Source organism: Chiloscyllium punctatum, chromosome 32 (genome assembly GCF_047496795.1).
Source record: "Chiloscyllium punctatum isolate Juve2018m chromosome 32, sChiPun1.3, whole genome shotgun sequence".
Lineage (NCBI taxonomy): Eukaryota > Metazoa > Chordata > Chondrichthyes > Orectolobiformes > Hemiscylliidae > Chiloscyllium > Chiloscyllium punctatum.
In genome coordinates this window covers 7603213-7621124 of record NC_092770.1, presented here as the reverse complement: position 1 = coordinate 7621124, position 17912 = coordinate 7603213, and the positions used below count along the sequence as shown (strand labels likewise).

The window sequence follows — 17912 nt, the reverse complement described above, 5'->3', positions numbered from 1 at the left end:
TCTCTCGTGCTCCAATTTCATTTTTTTAAGTCAACCTCCAATTGTGTCTCACATTGTCCCAATCTCCGAGTCGAAAAGCATGGCACTGGAAAAGCACAGTAGGCCAGGCAGCATCCGAGGAGCAGGAGAGTCGACATTTCGGGGATGTGCGCGTGGTTGGGGTGTGGGGGGATGTGGAGGGTTGAAAGTTAGAGATAAATTGGAGGGTGGGGTGGAGCTGGGGGAATGGCAGCTGGGAAGGTGATAGATATATACAGGTTTGGGGGTGATGGTGTTAGGGTGGAGTGGATAGGTAAAAAGGAAGATGGACAGGTGGGCAGTTCAAGAAGGCAGTGCAGAGTTGCAGGGTTGGATCTGGGATGAATGGGGGAGGGGAGATTTAGAAACTAGAGAAGTCAATGTTGATGCCGTGTGATTGAAGCATCCCCAGGTGGAAGATGGAGGTGTTCTTCCTCCCGTTGGCAGGTGGCTTGGATTCGGCCTTGGAGGCAGCCCAGGACTTGCAAGTCTTTGGTGGAGTGGGAGGGGGAGTTGAAGTGATCGGTTATGGGACAGTGGGATAATTTGGTGTGTGTGTCTCCCAAAGATGTTCCCTGAAACGCTCTACAAGTTGGTGTCCTGTCTGCTCTACCATCAATCTTTGAAGAATTGTACATAGTTTCTTTCAATTTGGTACAAGTCTTAACTTGCTGTTAACCTTTGGTCATACTTTTTCTACCACTTCACCTTTTGAACTATTTCCCCAGTCTATTTTAACCAACTCAAACTTAAATAAATGCAATCACAAAAGGTATAAGGTCTGAAACTAGTGTCTGAGACTTAAGTAGATTAAACACGAAATTTAATCATGTTATGGCCACTCTTACCTACAGTATCATTTACTGAGGTCACTTTTAATAATGAATCTGAATTAACTCCACAGAGGCTGGTATCCAGTCACCAAGTCACCCTTTAGTTACACATGGAGAGTCCTTGACACTGATCAAACCTCCTCAAAAGGCAGCCCTCAGAGTGAACAGAACTTCTGACATAAAACAGAACCTGGTTATTCTGTCAGCCAGGGCTCCCTGACTGGGTCCGATTAACAGCCAAGTGAGAGAACACATATTCTGTGATGTCCGCCTGGCTGACCTATAATCAGGATACATATTTACACCTGATCAAGTCAAAAATCATCTGATCTTCTATTACTCTAAATAAAAGTTTGTATTCCAACCAAATAACTCATTCTCCAGGCAATACCTTTCTTATAAGCCCCTATTATTTCTTGATTTATACTCTAATAGTGTAGCTAGTGTCAGAGGGCCTATACAGCAGTCCCAATGATTTTATTTCTTTGTCATTTCTATCTCTACAGAAATTGAACCATTTTTTGATCCTCCAAACCAAGAATCATTTTTCTCTACTGTACTGATCTAATCTTTCATCAACAGAGGTAACGGTTTCCTTTTCCTTTCTTTAGTCCTTCTGAAATGGCAAACTGCCTTGACTATTCAGGTCCTTCCCACCAGAGGTCATTTTGTAACCATGTCTCTAGCATCCATCATCCTAATCATTTAAATTGATTTGCATTATCAACTCATTCAAGTGCATATGATTAGATAATGAAAATGTATATCTGTTCATTGTTTCCCATTCTGTTTGTGTTCTGACCTTATTACTGGTGCACTCTTGGTGTACGTGCACTCTGTCACACGTCAGTACCGTGTGCTAACCTTTTCTCCAACTCTTCCAAAACTCTTCTTATGAAAAACCAAACTACCAACTGGCTCCCATCCCCATGAATAATGAGTTTACAGCTCTATCTCCTACTGTGGTTATCTGATTGACTAGTAAACCGAATCTAGCACAACTCAAGTGAAAGCTATCCCAACAGTACAGCACAGCTTCCCCTTTTACCCAAATACTGCAGCTGCTGTTCTACAAATTAAAATGCTTTTAGCAAACCCTACTATAACTACATTTCTGTTTACTCCCCTAGTTTGCTCATTGGCACTGCAGTGCCTGCTCAGATTTACAGATGATGCAAGAATCCATCGGGCAGTTGCAATGGTAGAGGCTCCTCCACTGCAACCTTCTAGCCCTCATTCTTGCCTCCCTTATAGTTGCAACCTCCTGTCCCTCACAAACAGGATAAATCTTTAATACTTAACCCAAGGGCTGTGACTGCTTCCTGGAAGTGAATGTCCAGGCAACATTCCCCCATCCATGATTTACCATAGTGCCTGATGTGTGGAATCAAACTCCAAGTTCTTCGTGCTGCAGACACTTAAATTAGATGTGGTTACCGTGGATCTCACAGGTTTCCACTTCCTCCAAGCTGGAGGAACGTAGCACCCTTAGCCTTGTAGGACAACAAAGGAGAGATGGGAGTAAAGCCACAAAGGTTACATAAAAGGTGAATATGAGATTTCAATTGAAAGACAGTGAGTCAATGGAAGTCAATAGGGTATGACTACAATCATCTGCAAGGTAGAATTTGGATGAGCTTGAAATTTAGAGGATGGGAATTTGGAGGCTAGCCAAGAAAGCATTTAAATAGTTAAATCTAGGATTAACAAATGCATGGATAACTGTTTCAGAAGAAAGGTTAGAAAAGTGCACGCTCTTCTTTTTGCACAAGACTAGATGGTTCTGTAGAATCATATCTGGTCGTATGAATCAGCTAATTAATACAGCATGGGCAATCTTGAATCACAGAGTGGTGATGAGATTCTCCAAAAACAGTTTGGAGACTTTTTAGTCGATTTTTGCCACTTCCTGTTCTCGTCATATTACAGACAAAGAGTATACAGGTTGATATAAGTCAACAATTTAATTACAGATGGATAGAAATGTACAGCACGGAAATCGCCCCTTCGGTGCAACCCATCCGTGCTGGCCACACAGCCTAACCTAATCCAATCTCATTTTCCAGCACTTGGCCCATATCCCTCCAAACCCTTCCTATTCATATCCCCGTCCAGTTGCCTTTTAAATGTTGCAATTGTACCAGCCTCCGCCACGTACTCTGGCAGCTCATTCCATACACACATCACCCTTTGCATGAAAATGTTGCCTCCTAGGCCCCTTTTATATCTCACATCTCTCACCCTAAATTTACGCCCTCTAGTTCTGGATTCCCCACCCCAAGGAAAAGACCTTGTCTATTTATTCTATTTTAGTTAAAATTCTTCTCGATGCAGAGCAAAAACCACAGTGCCGCATGTTACTTCCAATTTGATTTAAATGGAGGTACTTAATATTCTGTTTAACCGACTCTTCCTAGGCAAGAATGTTATGTTTCCACCATGCTTTAAAATGCTCATAACTGCACATTGGCAGCCCATGAAAGGCAGCATCAACTGAATAACTGATCAAATAAAAGGGCTGGTTTTTCAACAGCATTTCCCTTCTTTGACTTTTCCAGAACCAAAGGAGAATTTGGATTCACACTTCCAATAAAAAAGATGGATAGGCAGAATGACAATATCCCCAATATTTAAATAAGCACTCTTTTCATTGAGAACGTTGGAGAGTAATTAAGGCCTGAAACTTGGTCAACTTTCCCCCTGTGCCACAGACAGATACTAAGGCCAATTATAGGATCTCTATGGTAATCCATCCTAGAATCAGCTAATTTGGCAAAACATTGCAATCCACAATCTGTGTGTGATTGTGTCAGTCCCATTTTTATTTCCAAAGAATCATTAGGGCTGCGAGCTGGATTTAATTGTTCAAAGTGGATCGAAGTGTTGCTCTATGTGTTTCCCCTTTAACTAATACCATAAACAATCTAGCTGTTGATTCCTCACCACATTACAATCCATACATTGTAATAAGAATAGATTAGAGTCAGTGCAACAGCAGGCAATGTTTAGTACAGGGAGACGTCCATTGTTTGGGCAAGGTAACAAATTATAAATATGTTATTTAAGTAATTTAGATGGATGTTCTGTTTAACATATTATTTGTACAATTTATGGAAAGTTCTAATTTGTTCAATTATACTGTTTGCAGCCAAGAGGAAATGCAACAAGTCAGTTTGAAAAATTCACGCTTTCTAAATAGAGATGATCCTAGCATGGCACCAGTCATGAACTTCAGTGGTACGTGATTGGCAACCTGGGCTAAAATGGTACTTGCAAGTGTGGGATTAGATGGCCAGGCTATTTGTGAACTAGGCCTTGGGTAGCGTGGACACATGTAGTCAGGGGTCAACATGCCGTGCTCACAAAACTACCTCTGGGACATATCAAAAGTAGAGGCGTAAAAGCGTAAACGTGCACAGTATTGCAGCAGAACCAGGAGTCAGTGAAGACAACCAAAGCTGACAACACTTGTATCCTGGCAGCTTTAAGGAACAAGGATTGAAAGCAGTTATGCTTAATGTTTATTTCCTTCCCCCCCCCAATAATGTTCTTCAATTCTGTTAACTTGTTGCACCAAAATCGTTATCCATTCCGTGTTTGTCTTGCCTCATAAAAAGGTCAGGGAATCTTACACCAGATGTTCTTTGGACCTTGAAAATCATGTTTATTTAACGCACTTGAAAATGTTAAATGATTTCTGCAGCAAACATAAAAGAAAAATTATACAAAATTGGTTTGACTCACTGTATGGTCTAAAGGAGCATTAATCTAGCCGGTGTCTATTGCTACTTAACCATGTGTCTAATTGGGATAGGCTATGATTCTAATGCCTCAGCCATATTGATGATGTCTGATAATTAGACATTCAGATTAAGAGATGATGACTTTAGTTCTGGAAAACTAACGATGGCAGAAGTAGAAATTGTAATGTATTGCTGGCATGTGACACCTGGAGAAAATGGATACAAATTATTCCAATGCAGGAGTGGGGTTGTGACCAAAATATAGATTAAATAAAAAGTATTGTGAACTTAAGTTAAAAGGCAAACCTGGTCAATGAAATCTGGCTTTAATTCCAATAAGTGTGTCAATTAAGTGTCTAACACCATTAGAGAGAGATTAAACAGACAAATCTTTCCAGATTAGGATCCTTCAGCAGCCACAGAATCTAACACTCAAAAGTGGTGCTATGGGTCCAGGAGAAGCAAAATTGTGACTTTAACTTCAGGAGATTCACAAAACTACCCCATCGCTGCCATCTTCAAGTCCCAAAGCCCCCCTCACCCCAAACTAACCAGAGGGCCAAAGATAGCACAGCAAGTGACCCAGTAGTGATCACTTCACTCATCTGTGGAAGTACCAGCAGTGACTGTTGCTGAAACTAGAGATCCAAATTCCATTGTGCCTCCAGCCTCAGCTATATACAGACTGCGTGTTCAAAAATGACCTCAGACCCCCCCCAAAATCCATTTTGCATAGACAGCTATTTCACACAGTCTGTACACTTAAACTTGAGGCCTTACAATTGTTCAGTGATATTAAGTTTCCTCTAACAAATAAACTTTCTTCTTGGTCAGGTATTAAATAGTTTGTAAATTTCAAATCAGCCAAGCAGAGGTTACACCACGTCAATTGTTTTGGGTATGTTTGGCATTGTGTATACACAATATTTAATAGATGCCATTTAGGCAGCACGGTGACTCAGTAGTTAGCACTATTGCCTCACAGCACCAGGGACCCAGGTTCAATCACAGCATTGGGTGAATATCTGAGTGGATTATGTATGTTCTCCCGTGTCTGCATGGGTTTCCTCTGGGTGCTCCAGTTTCCTCCCACAGTCCAAAATGTGCAGGCTAGGTGGATTGACCATACTTAATTGGCTGTAGTGGCTGTAGTGTCCAGTATTGTGTAGCTTAGCCAGGGGAAATGCAGTATAATGGGACGTTTCCAATATGACCACATGTACTTATTTCCAGATAATTTACACCTAATAGTGTAAACCCTCTGGCATTGCACAAGCATTAGATTAAGTGCAACAATAAATTCTTCAAATGTGCATAACTACATATAACCAGAAGGAATATTCAGCAATGCTTCAATTAAATCTGTCCAAACTGAAATACATATTGATCAAGCTTCTCAACAAATCAAAACATTGCCTGCTGCTATGTGTCCTTTTGTCTAAAAGGAGTCAAATTTTAAAGACTTCAGTGATCCATAAACAAGTGCAAATTAACAGACTTCTGCAATAGATGTTAATCTGGCCAATTTTATGGCAGAAGTCGCATTGATTTCTAAACTAGCATAAATATCACAAAATGCAACTTGTATTTAATACTCCACAATCATTTGCAATGGTTTGGTAAACTACACTGAAATTTTTAAAAAAGTTAAATTTAACAGAAACTCTGGACTAATTGTACAGCTGAAAAACATGCCTTATACTGCATAGCAGATTTAGAAAATAAACTATAAATCTCCATATTAAATCCCACTCAAACTCCCATCTCTACTCCCTCCACAGTAAAGCAACAACCTGATCAAGCAGCTCTTGTCTGATTAATAACTATAGCTACATATTCATAAATGCTGTCTTAAGCAATTGAATTATCAAAAGCTCTCTCTTCTTGAGATTTGGGTAAAAAAAGCTGTGACAAAATCAAAGTAATATTCTGTCTCATTTAGAAGAAAATGTTCAGCAGAAGTTATTTGAAGTCAGACAATAATTCTATTTCTTTAAAAAAAAACAACTTTAACACAGCAGAAGCAGCTCTGGGGAGAACTATAACGCAAAACGTCCTGTACCTTACTTACCAAAATCACTGTTAAGTTCATGGCCAAGTCCACATAACAAATCCATGGCATTGTTAAAAACTCAAACAAGATGATCAATTAGTCCAGCAGTGTAGCAGCATTAAAGACAGTGACTGCAGCAAATATTACTCCTTGTTACATACATAGATCCTCAGCAGTACACTGCTCGCCGCCAACTCATTTGTTGCACATAATCAAATTCAAATGCAGCAGCGAACATGTATGTCATCATTCCATTGTCAGAGAACACAAGCAAAACACTGGAAACTCCCTCAGGAAATCACCACTGAGGCAGCTTCACTCTCTCAGCCGCAGGAGCAAGCCCGACTTTCAAGCTTGATCAGCAGAAAGTAGTTTAATTTAGCTCCAACACTCAACGGCCAGTTATTTGGCACCACAAAATCTTTGCAGCTCAACTTATCCACATATCTCCTATGTCTGCAATGCCAAAAGGTTACTCGTGTCCAGATTTATAGATCAGCAGCTTGTATTCAATTGCACAAGTCAACACGCAACATTGCAGGCATTTAAAATATGACACTATATCAGTCTACTTAGAAGGAATGCACGGTAAAGCTAAAGAAATCTCTAATCCACAATGACACAGAAACATAAGGTTATAGCAGAGGAGTGTTGTATTACATCAGTAATGAGCTATATCAAATGCAAAAATCAAGCTCACTGCCCTGCTCCCCAACCCGGATGTTTTTTCCGGCATGGTCCGTGCTTTGAACCCTTTGAACAATTTGTGTTAAAAATCTTAAACCAAGTGTTTGTCAGTTAGGCAGACAAAGAGGGAAACAATTTCATTTGCAGTTCAACTCAATGTGAACAAAATATTCCTTATTAAAAATACCATGGAAGCATTTCTCAAATTCCTATAAAATTTACTCTTTCTCTAGCTCTACCCATCTACCCACTTGCAATGATTATGTATTTGAGTTGGGCTGTTGGAATCTCCCACAATCTGATGTAGGTCCAGCTCTCTTCCACGAAGGTGGGGCTTACAGGTGAGGGCAGATCTTCTCTGTCTCTCTCCAGGTAGTTGGAGCTCTGCTGCTGGGCCAGGTCATGTCTTTGTTGAGTCTTCAGTGAGGAACTGGCTTCTAGAAATGTGTCTATTTATCTGCCGTTCTCCCTGACCTTCCAGAATATTCTGTGGCCTTTGGTCAATGGGGTCATGAGTTGGATTCAAGTTATCCAATGGAATTGTGCCAACACCCTTCCCTGTTGCCATGCTGGAGGTGTAAGGTGCATACACTCAGGCAGTCAAGATGCCAGAATGTCCGATTACCACTTCTCTAATCCGAAACCCTTGGGATGGTTGCAACTGGGTCTCCTTGCACCTTTGCAACTTCTTTGACCTGGGTTTCCGCTGTTGTCTGCAGCTGATAGCTGCTAGATGCTATTCAATGTAGTCTGGCCAATTTTCCAACTGGTGCCATTATCTTTGTGGGTCAATTTAGAATGTTCAATTTTGGGCCTGTGGTTTCTTGACCACACCTTCTATCATGGGATGTGTATTTTACTGACAAGGTCAGTATTTGTTATACATGACAAGGTAGTTTCTTGCCATGCCATTTCCACAAGAATGTAGGGGTTAACACTATTGCTGAGAGTCCAAGAAGGATGGCAGATTTCCTTTCCTAAAAAAGAGCATTCGTAAACCAGATGTGGTTTTACAACAATCGATGATTGTTGTCATTACAAAGACGAGCTTTATTTTCTGGATTTACTAATTGAATTTAAATTCCACCAACTGTCTTGGTGGGATTTGAACTCATGACCCCAGAACATTAGCCTGCTCGCCAGAACAATGATTTTACTGCAAGAACATCTCCCTGTTTATATGTATTTATTAAATTAAGCTGTACAATCATGTTACAGTATTTCGAGGGGAGCTACACTTGCCCCTGGATCTTCTGGTCAAGTGATAGTGATATAACCACTGCACTATAAGACCCTTTTTCATTTTAATATTTCTGTATTAAGTATTCACCCACTTCTCCCCAGTAATGCTTAATGGTTGCTGCCTCAACGAGTACATTATATGGCAATGGAAATTATGCTTGAATAACACTGTGTAAAGAAATCATACCTCAACACTTGGTTCAGCAACTGACTGATCATTTTCAATCGTTTATCCTGTCATCACTAACTCACCAACAGAAGGGAATAGTTTCTTCCCTAATCACCCTTCTGAATGTAAACACACAACTTGAATTAAATCTGGTCTCCTCAAAACCATGTTTAATTCTGATGAAGCCATCCTGTACTTGCAGTGAGATAGAGTCGGTTCTCTTAGATAAGCAGCTCGCTTGTGAATCAGATCAATACCAATAGCAGGTATGCGCTCCCATGCTCTGAGCAAGGCAGCCTCCTCACCACAAAAGGTATCACAGTACTTTATTATAAGTCATTGAATAATTACCAAGATCCTGCTTCCTGGCAGGAAAGCTAAGGAGAGAACCCACAGTACATTGAAGATCCAAACTAAAATTTTCTTGTCGAATTATTGCTAACACACAATATTCAGACGACAACTTGAAGAAATTCAGCCAAAGCATGGGCTGGGTTTGTTCAGTCGCATTACCACCCACCAAGGAAGCTGCCAGTTCCAGATCCTATCAGCTTACACGATGACTGGTCAGCTTCTCATTCAGTCACAGGCCTCAACTGAGGCTGACAGCTTGCAGATCCTAAGAAATGGGTCTGGTGTTACATGTAGGCCAGACCAGGTAAGGATGGCAAACTTCTTTCCCTAAAAAGATGTTAGTGATCCAGATGGGGTTTTCTGACAGTGCTCACCATTCAGTCCACTTTCTAAAAATATAATTCCAGATTCTTACTTAATTCAAAATTTCACCATCTGCCCTTGTGGGATTTGAACCCTTGTCCTCAAATCATTAGCCTGGGGTTCTAGATTACTGGCCCAGTGACATTATCACCATCCACCACCTCATGTGGGATGAGGATTGTGGTGAAAGAAGATATACTCATCCCTACCCCAGACTGGGCCAAATGAAGGCAGACACACACAACCCATCAGACAGGTTGCTCTGTTTCCACAGTCAGAAAACCAGCCCATCCCGACGGCCAGGAAGGCAGGTAATTGGCCCGGTGGTGAGTGGAGGTCTAAGTGGTTTTAGCTGTCTCATCAAGGGTCTTAATTGCTGAGTTGGGGAGAAGGGGGACAGTAATGCTCAAGGACGTACTCACTCAATTAGCTTTCTTACCACCTTCAAGGATAACAACGTGCTTTAGTAATTGTACTTAATTCCTACTACAACACCTGAGCTGCTTCTGCCCTTTTTATGATATTATTTATCTGCAATCACATTGTAAAAGAACACATAAGGTTTCAATGTTCAAACTGTTCTAATTTCTTTTCCCATCACATAATACACTTAACGGTAAGGTCCTGGGGATTGTGACCAAACAAAGAGATCTTGGAGGAGAAAGTGAGGACTGCAGATGCTGGAAATCAGAACTGAAAAATGTGTTGCTGGAAAAATGCAGCAGGTCAGGCAGCATCCAAGGAGCAGGAGAATTGACGTTTCGGGCATAAGCCCTTCTTCAGGAATGAGGAAGGTGTGTCCAGTAGGCTAAGATAAAAGGTAGGGAGGATGGACTTGGGGGAGGGGCGTTGGGAATGCGATAGGTGGAAGGAGGTTAAGGTGAGGGTGATAGGCCGGAGAGGGGGTGGGGACGGACAGGTCGGGAAGAAGATTGCAGATCAAGAAGGCGGTGCTGAGTCCGAGGGTTGGGACTGAGATAAGGTGGGGGGGAGGGGAAATGAGGAAGCTGGAGAAATCTCCATTCATCCCTTGTGGTTGGAGAGTTCCTTGGCAGAAGATGAGGCGCTCTTCCTCCAGGCGTCGTGTTGCAATGGTCTGGCGGTGGAGGCGACCAAGGACCTGCATGTCCTTGGCGGAGTGGGAGGGGGTGTTAAAATGTTCAGTCATGGGGCGGTTGGGTTGGTTGGTCCGGGTGTCCCAGAGGTGTTCCCTGAAACATTCTGCAAGTAGGCGGCCTGTCTCCCCAATGTAGAGGAGGCTACATCGGGTGCAGCGGATGCAGTAAATGGTGTGTGTGGAGGTGCAGGTGCATTTGTGATGGATATAGAAGGATCCCTTGGGGGCCTTGGAGGGAAGTGAGGGGGGAGGTGTGGACGCAAGTTTTGCATTTCTTGCGGTTGCAGGGGAAGGTGCCAGGAGTGGAGGTTAGGTTGGTGGGGGGTGAGGACCTGACGAGAGAGTGGTCTTTCTGGAACACTGATAGGGGATGGGAGGGAAATATATCCTTGGTGGTGGTGGAAATGACGAAGGATGATCCGATGTATCTGGAGGTTGGTGGGGTGGTAGGTGAGGACCAGTGGGGTTCTGTCCTGGTGGCGGGGTTCAAAGGTGGAGGGGCAGGAAGTGGAGGATGTGCGGTGGAGAGCATCGTCAACCACGTCTGAGGGGAAATTGCGGTCTTTGAAGAAACTACCTTGTCACGAGGTGGTTGAACAGTTCATCCACTTTACTAACACCTTCCACCCTGACCTCAAATTTACCTGGACCGTCTCAGACTCCTCCTAGACCTTCCTAGACCTCTCCATTTCTATCTCGGGCGACCGACTCAACACTGACATTTACTATATACCGACCGACTCCCACAGCTACCGAGATTACACTTCCTCCCACCCTGCCCCCTGTAAAAATGCCACCCCATATTCCCAATTCCTTCGTCTCCGCCGCATCTGCTCCCAGGAGGACCAATTCCAATACCGAACAACCCAGATGGCCTCCTTCTTCAAGGACCGCAATTTCCCCTCAGACGTGGTTGACGATGCTCTCCACCACATCTCTTCCAGTTCTCGCTCCTCCGCCCTTGAACCCCGTCGCCAGGACAGAACCCCACTGGTCCTCACCTACCACCCCACCAACCTCCAGAGACATCGTATCATCCTTCGTCATTTCCACCACCTCCAAACAGACCCCACCACCAAGGATATATTTCTTTCCCCACCCCTATCAGCGTTCTGGAAAGACCACTCCCTCAGTGACTCCCTCATCAGGTCCACACCCCCCACCAACCCAACCTCCACTCCCGGCACCAAATTTTCATATAAGCTCACTGGCTCCGTTTCAGTTAGAGGCAAGCTACACCAAAGTCCTCAACCTTACTTCTGGAAAAATAATTTCTTGTTTTCCTTTAACAACCAACTGGTAACCCACTCAAACCTTTCTGCTGGGGAAGGGGACTACATTTGATTTTGTCGCAAGTTTTCAAATATACACACACAAGTCCAGTCCAGCATGATTAGAGAATAGATTCTGCAACAGATAAAGTATTGATTTATTGAAGTGAAGATTAATGGGTTTTGATATTAGGACTGTGTCTCTAATCATTCATGTGAAGAGTAAACATTGATAGATGACTCAAACAATGCAACTGTACTATAGCTTCGGGTGAGCAACAAAAGATTATAATCAGAACAGGAGGAAATGGAGAATATGAGTCTGTATCTGGCAGATGACATTTAATGCATTGCTGATCCAAATTACACATGCACTAGACAGAGTTCTGCGACTGAAGTCTGTTGAATAGGAAGGAGACTTAAAGGTTATTGCACCAGAGACTCTAAAGCACACGATGACAAAAAGCAAAATGGCATGCAACACTGACAATTTGAAATAAAAAGAATGCTGGAAATTCTCAGCGGACTTGTTGACATCTAAAGGACAGTATCAATGGGGATCATCGTTGCTTTGCTGCAATAGGAATGACATGCATGAGGAAAGAGAATGTACCTCACCAAATCTGGATAATAGAAAAACAGGCAGGAAGGCAAATAGGACTGCACAGAGTCTACAGAACATACAAAGGTCAAGTAGTCAGGCAAAAATTTGACAGATGGAATACAATGTGGGAAAATGTGAGCTTATGCACTTTGGAAGGAAGAATAAAGGAGCTGAATATTATTTAAATGGAGAAAAACTGCAGAAAGTGACAGACCCGAAGGATTTGGGAGTCCTTGTCTATGAATCACAAAAAGCTAGCATCCAAGTTCAGCATTTAATACAGAACGCAAATGGAGCATTGGTCTTCATTTCAAAAGGGAATGGAGTATAAAAGTAGGGAGACTTTGTTTTGGCAAAGTAACTGTCAGACCATAGTTGGGATACTATAAACAAGTTTGATCTCCTTATCCAAAGGAAAGATAGACTAGAACTGGAGACAGTCCAGAGAAGGTTCACACGGCTGATCCAACCTCTTGGATCTCTGAAGGAGAACCTAAGTAGGTTGGGCCTGTACTCATTGGGTTTTAAGAGAAACAATAGGTGACCTTATCAAAGCACGAGATGAGGGGACTAGACAGGGTAAATGAGGAAAGGCTGTTTCCCCTTGTGGGGGAGTATTGGATGATAGGGACTTATCTCAGAGTCAGTGTTTGTCCATTTAAGGTAAATGAGGAATGTTTGTTTTCTCAGAGGGTAGTGAAACTGACAATTTTTTTTAACCACTGAGGGCTTGAGAAGCTGAGTTGTTAGTATATTCAAGGCTGAGACCGCTTTTTAAAATCAGTCAGAATTAAAGGAAAAAGGCAGGAAATTGGAGTTGAAGATCAGATTAGCTTTGATCTCAATGTACGATGGAGCAGACTCAATGGGCTGAATGGCCTACTTCTGTTTCATGTCTTATGGATTGTACAGGATAAGCTCAGCTGTGTTTGTGTGTTATGCAACATAAATTTCTACAGTCGTATACCTTCTCAGTGATTTTGTTTGGAGAGCCTTAAACATAGTTTATTTTCCATTCATACGAGATACACAACTAGCCAAAATATTTCTGGTGCACCTTCCAACATTTTGAAATTGACTGCAACTCTATGAGTTGTCAAGAATTAAAATAAATTTACTCTTCATAAATGTGGCACACAGACACCAAACCAAAAGCCTCATGAATAGCAGTGCAGCTTCATTGCCAGTCACAGCAGACAATTTACACTGTCTACTTAAGGTTAACAAATTTCAGTAAGGCATTTGATAAAAGAATCCCACAGTAGGCTATTGCACAAAATATGGAAGCATGGGATTGAGGGTTATTTCACGGTTTGGATCAGAAATTGGCGAGCTAAAGACACACGGTGGTGATTAATTTGAAATGTTCATCCTGGAGTTCAGTTACTCGTGATGTACTGCAAGGGGCCACTGCTGTTTGTCATTTTTATAAATGACCTGGATGAGGGCGTAGAAGGTTGGGTGAGTAAATTTGCGGATGACACTAAAAGGTCAGTGGAGTTGTGGATAGTGCTGGTTACAGAGGAACACAGATAAGCTGCAGAGCTGGGCTGAGGTGGCAAATGGAGTTTAATGCTGAAAAGTATGAGATGATTCACTTTGGAAGGAGCAACAGGACTAAGGAGTACTGGGCTAATAGTAAGATTCTTGATAGTGTAGATGAGCAGAGAGATCTCAGTGTCCATGTGCATAGATCTCTGAAAAAGTTGCCACCCAGGTTGATAGATTTGTTAAGAAGGCATACGATGTGTTATCTTTTATTGGGAGAGGGATTGAGTTAGGGATCCGTGATATCATGCTGCAGCTGTACAAAACTCTGGTACAGCCACACTTGGAGTATTGCGTACAGTTCTGGTCACCGCATTATAGGAAGGACACGGAAGCTTTGGAAAGAGTGCAGAGGAGATTTACTAGGATGTTGCCTGCTATCGAAGGAAGGTGTTATGAGGAAAGACTGAAGGACTGGAGTCTGTTTTCGTTAGAGAGAAGGTTGAGAGGTGACTTAATTGGGACATAAGATAATGAGAGATTAGATAGGGTGGACAGTGAGAGTCTATTTCCTCAGATGCTGATGGCTAGCACTAAGGGACAAAGCTTTAAATTGGAGTGGTGATAGGTAGAAGACAGATAATAGAGGCATTTTCTTTACTCAGTGGTAGGGACATGGAATGCACTCCCTGCAATAGTAGTAGACTTGCCAACTTCAAAAGGACATTTACATGGTCATTGGATAAACACATGGATGGACATGGAATAGTGTAGGATACATAGGTTTCAGATTGGTTCCACAGGTACAATGTCGAGGGCTGAAGGGCCTGTAATGTTCCATGAACTAAATAGTAATTTGGTTGTACAAAATTTGGGTACTATTGACATTCTGTTGAATTTTTTCCATCTGTAGTCATCAGGACAACTGGCAAGAATTACTGAAATAAAAAAAAGGGGAACCAACATTTATACTGTCTAAGAGGGCAGTGTTGACTTTGTGGCAAGTAGGCTGACTCGCGGGAACAATGGATGACACGTTCTGCATGATCCCAGTTTCTCAAATGGTACTATACACAATTTCATTAGCAGCATGCAGATGCTGCAGGGAGCACACAAATCTTCACTGACTAATGTACTAGCCCTTCAAATACCCCCTGCTTCTGCAGCTTCTGCAGATGATGCACTAGACTTACTAGCCATCTCAGAATCCATCAAACTAGAGAGGAAATAAATCATCATCACTCCTTAAGAAACAACAGAATAGGTGTAAAATTAAAGTTTCTCTACAATAAATACCCTAATATTCATTTGGCCCTCCATTCTCAATGTACATTGTGTCTGTGTAGTAAACAGGACCACCATTAGTACAAGTTGCCATTGCCTATTCTACAAATTTCCACGTGCAGAATCATTTGCTGACTAGGTGATTTTGTTCTTCAAGAGTTAGATTTCAAGACTGAAATATAAGTATAAAAGAGCTAATTACAAGATATTCGGGGCTAACTAGGAAGACTAAGCAGGAAAAGAGGAAAGTCTTGGTATTGAATCTAAAACAGTGCATGACATGATGTGAAGAAAGACATCAACCCAATGAAGTTGACTTTGAGATGCCACAACTGCCAGAGCAAACCGTAGTTTTGCGTCAACAAATCACAACTTAATTCTGCAACTAAGTTTATTGAATTGAGGTAAGTCAGATAATCATTTTCGGTAAAATATGAAAATTAGAGCATAGTAATGCAGTGATCATTAAATTAGGGTGTTTATATTGTCAGGGTTCAAAGTTTAACAATCACTGGAGTCTTATCGTTACATAGTTGAGATATGGCATTGGACTCTTCTTAAATCTTGTCATTTTAAATCTTAAAACTTACATTGGCTTTCACATGAAATTATCTGCAGATACAGCAAAGTTGATCCTATCTGTTCGAGGGTCTCTCTAGTCTGTAGTCATGCAAGGCTTCTGAATAAATATGGCAACTAGGCCCAAGAATTGTATTGGAGTTTGCCATGTCTGTAATTAGCTGGTTTAACGTATGCATGTTCCGAACAGAGTATCCAACATGCAATATGGCATATCCACAATGCATAAACCGATATTTATTCTTTCACAGTTGCACTTTCTACTTCTAGTTATGAAATATAAAATTCTATTGGCCTTTCTTATGGCGCTTTCTACTAGCATTCTTCAGGTAATTGTGTGTGCATTCAACATGATGATAATGAATTCTGCTGGATTGATCAATAATGCCCTTTTGTGCACAACATCCTGGATGCCCATTAAATGTGGCTCACGTTGCCTATGGTTGACTGTAAGTACTCTCAGGAACAGTCGCAGATCAATTAGCATGAAGAGAACAAGAGCAGCAGCTTTGGACAGACTTCCTGCCAGTGATCATGCATTTGATAGAAACAGGAGACAGGCCATAGACAATCACAGCCCTATCAACCGTGTACCTTCCTCCTCATCAACTGAAGGAGCCAGATGCCTAAGGAAGAGAGCTATCCCACAGATCAGAGTCACATACACAGCATCACTTTCCAACAAAATCACAAATTGCAATGTCTGATCCACTTACTATCAGTACTTCTTTGTCATAAATGAAGACATTGTAATAGAGCACCCTAGTTTCATTACAAATTATATATTCAATTTAAAATCTTAATTACACACAGTACACAAGGTATGGTTCAATCTAGTTTAATTTGAAAATATTTAATCTTGATCAAGCAATCTATCGCCTGAAACCATCTTTTTAAGAACAATTCAAGAAAACAGTTGTCTGCAGATAATAGTAAAATAATGCCATTTGCATCTGTAGATTAAGATAATTTCTAAGAGATATATCATTGCAACCATACACATGATTGAGATGTGGTAGCAAGATATAACACAATTCCATTGTTACATTTTTAACCGATTTAAAGTGAAGCACATTTTAGATGTTATCATGAGATACCAAATGGAGATTTACTGGCAAGATTAGATTATTGTTTTCCCCAAATGCCGCAGCTCATCACTCAAAATTTCAACTTAAAAATGTGCAGAAATATTTTTCCTTTCCTATTATCTCCAAGGCAGGAGCCACACATTACTGTCTAAATTTATTGAGAATAGATGTCCAAAAGGATATTACTTCCATCAAGTTCCATAATAATTGAAATAATGCTGTAATGTTTTATCTGCCCTAGTATGTAATAAGTTATTTTCATAATACTAAACACAAGACATTAAAAACACCGTATACGTACAATCAATCTGTTGTCTCAGTCCACCACCATGTTCATACTATATCTTATGCAGTACAGGTATACACAGGAACACTTAGGATTATTAGCTATTAGTCTCGGCCACCTCACAATTCCAAACATTTAACATGCTTTTACTGAAGTATTTCTGTCTTTTCACTATTCCTCTTGAGATTGATCCCATTTCCTCTTAATGTGGTTTTCACCAGCACGATGAATAGTTAGTCTGAATTAAACTTGCTAGTACAATTAAGGATCTACAATACCTCAGTAAATCCTCACATCAAATGCTGAGAATCTTCTATTCTTTAAGACATCTTAAACCTTATGTCTACAACACAGACGTTAAAACTCACACAACATTGGGTTATTGTCCAACAGGTTTATTTGGAAGCTCTAGCTTTTGGAGTGGTGCTCCTTCATCAGGTAGCTTTGGAAGAAGATCATAAGACACAGACATAAGAACTTAGAATGAAAGATTACAGTGTCATGCAACTGAAATGATATGCTGAACAAACCTAAATTTGTTCCTGCAACCCATTCTAAAAGATGAAAGACATAACAGCAATCTAGGTTTGTTCAGCATTATCATTTCAGTTACATAACACTAATCTCTTGCTATATCTTTAGCAGGGTCTTGTGGCCCTGCTCCACAGCTACCTGAAGGAGCAGCACTCCGAAAGTTAGTGCTTCCAAATAAACCTGTTGGACTATAACCTGT

General features: G+C 41.3%; 1 protein-coding gene across 11 annotated transcripts in view; it reads right to left on the bottom strand.

Annotated features, from left to right (window-relative positions):
• Positions 1-17912, bottom strand: part of grip1 (glutamate receptor interacting protein 1) — a 472826-nt gene that overhangs the window by 142334 nt on the left and 312580 nt on the right. Inside the window, exon 1 of one of the 11 annotated variants that reach the window (XM_072551570.1) lies at positions 6666-6950. The exons of the other annotated variants lie outside the window; for them this stretch is intronic. Within the exon in view, the coding sequence (XP_072407671.1) occupies positions 6666-6711 (46 nt within the window). The 5' untranslated portion in view covers positions 6712-6950. Of the gene's footprint in view, positions 1-6665; positions 6951-17912 lie in introns of those variants that run through there. 11 annotated transcript variants of the gene reach the window in all.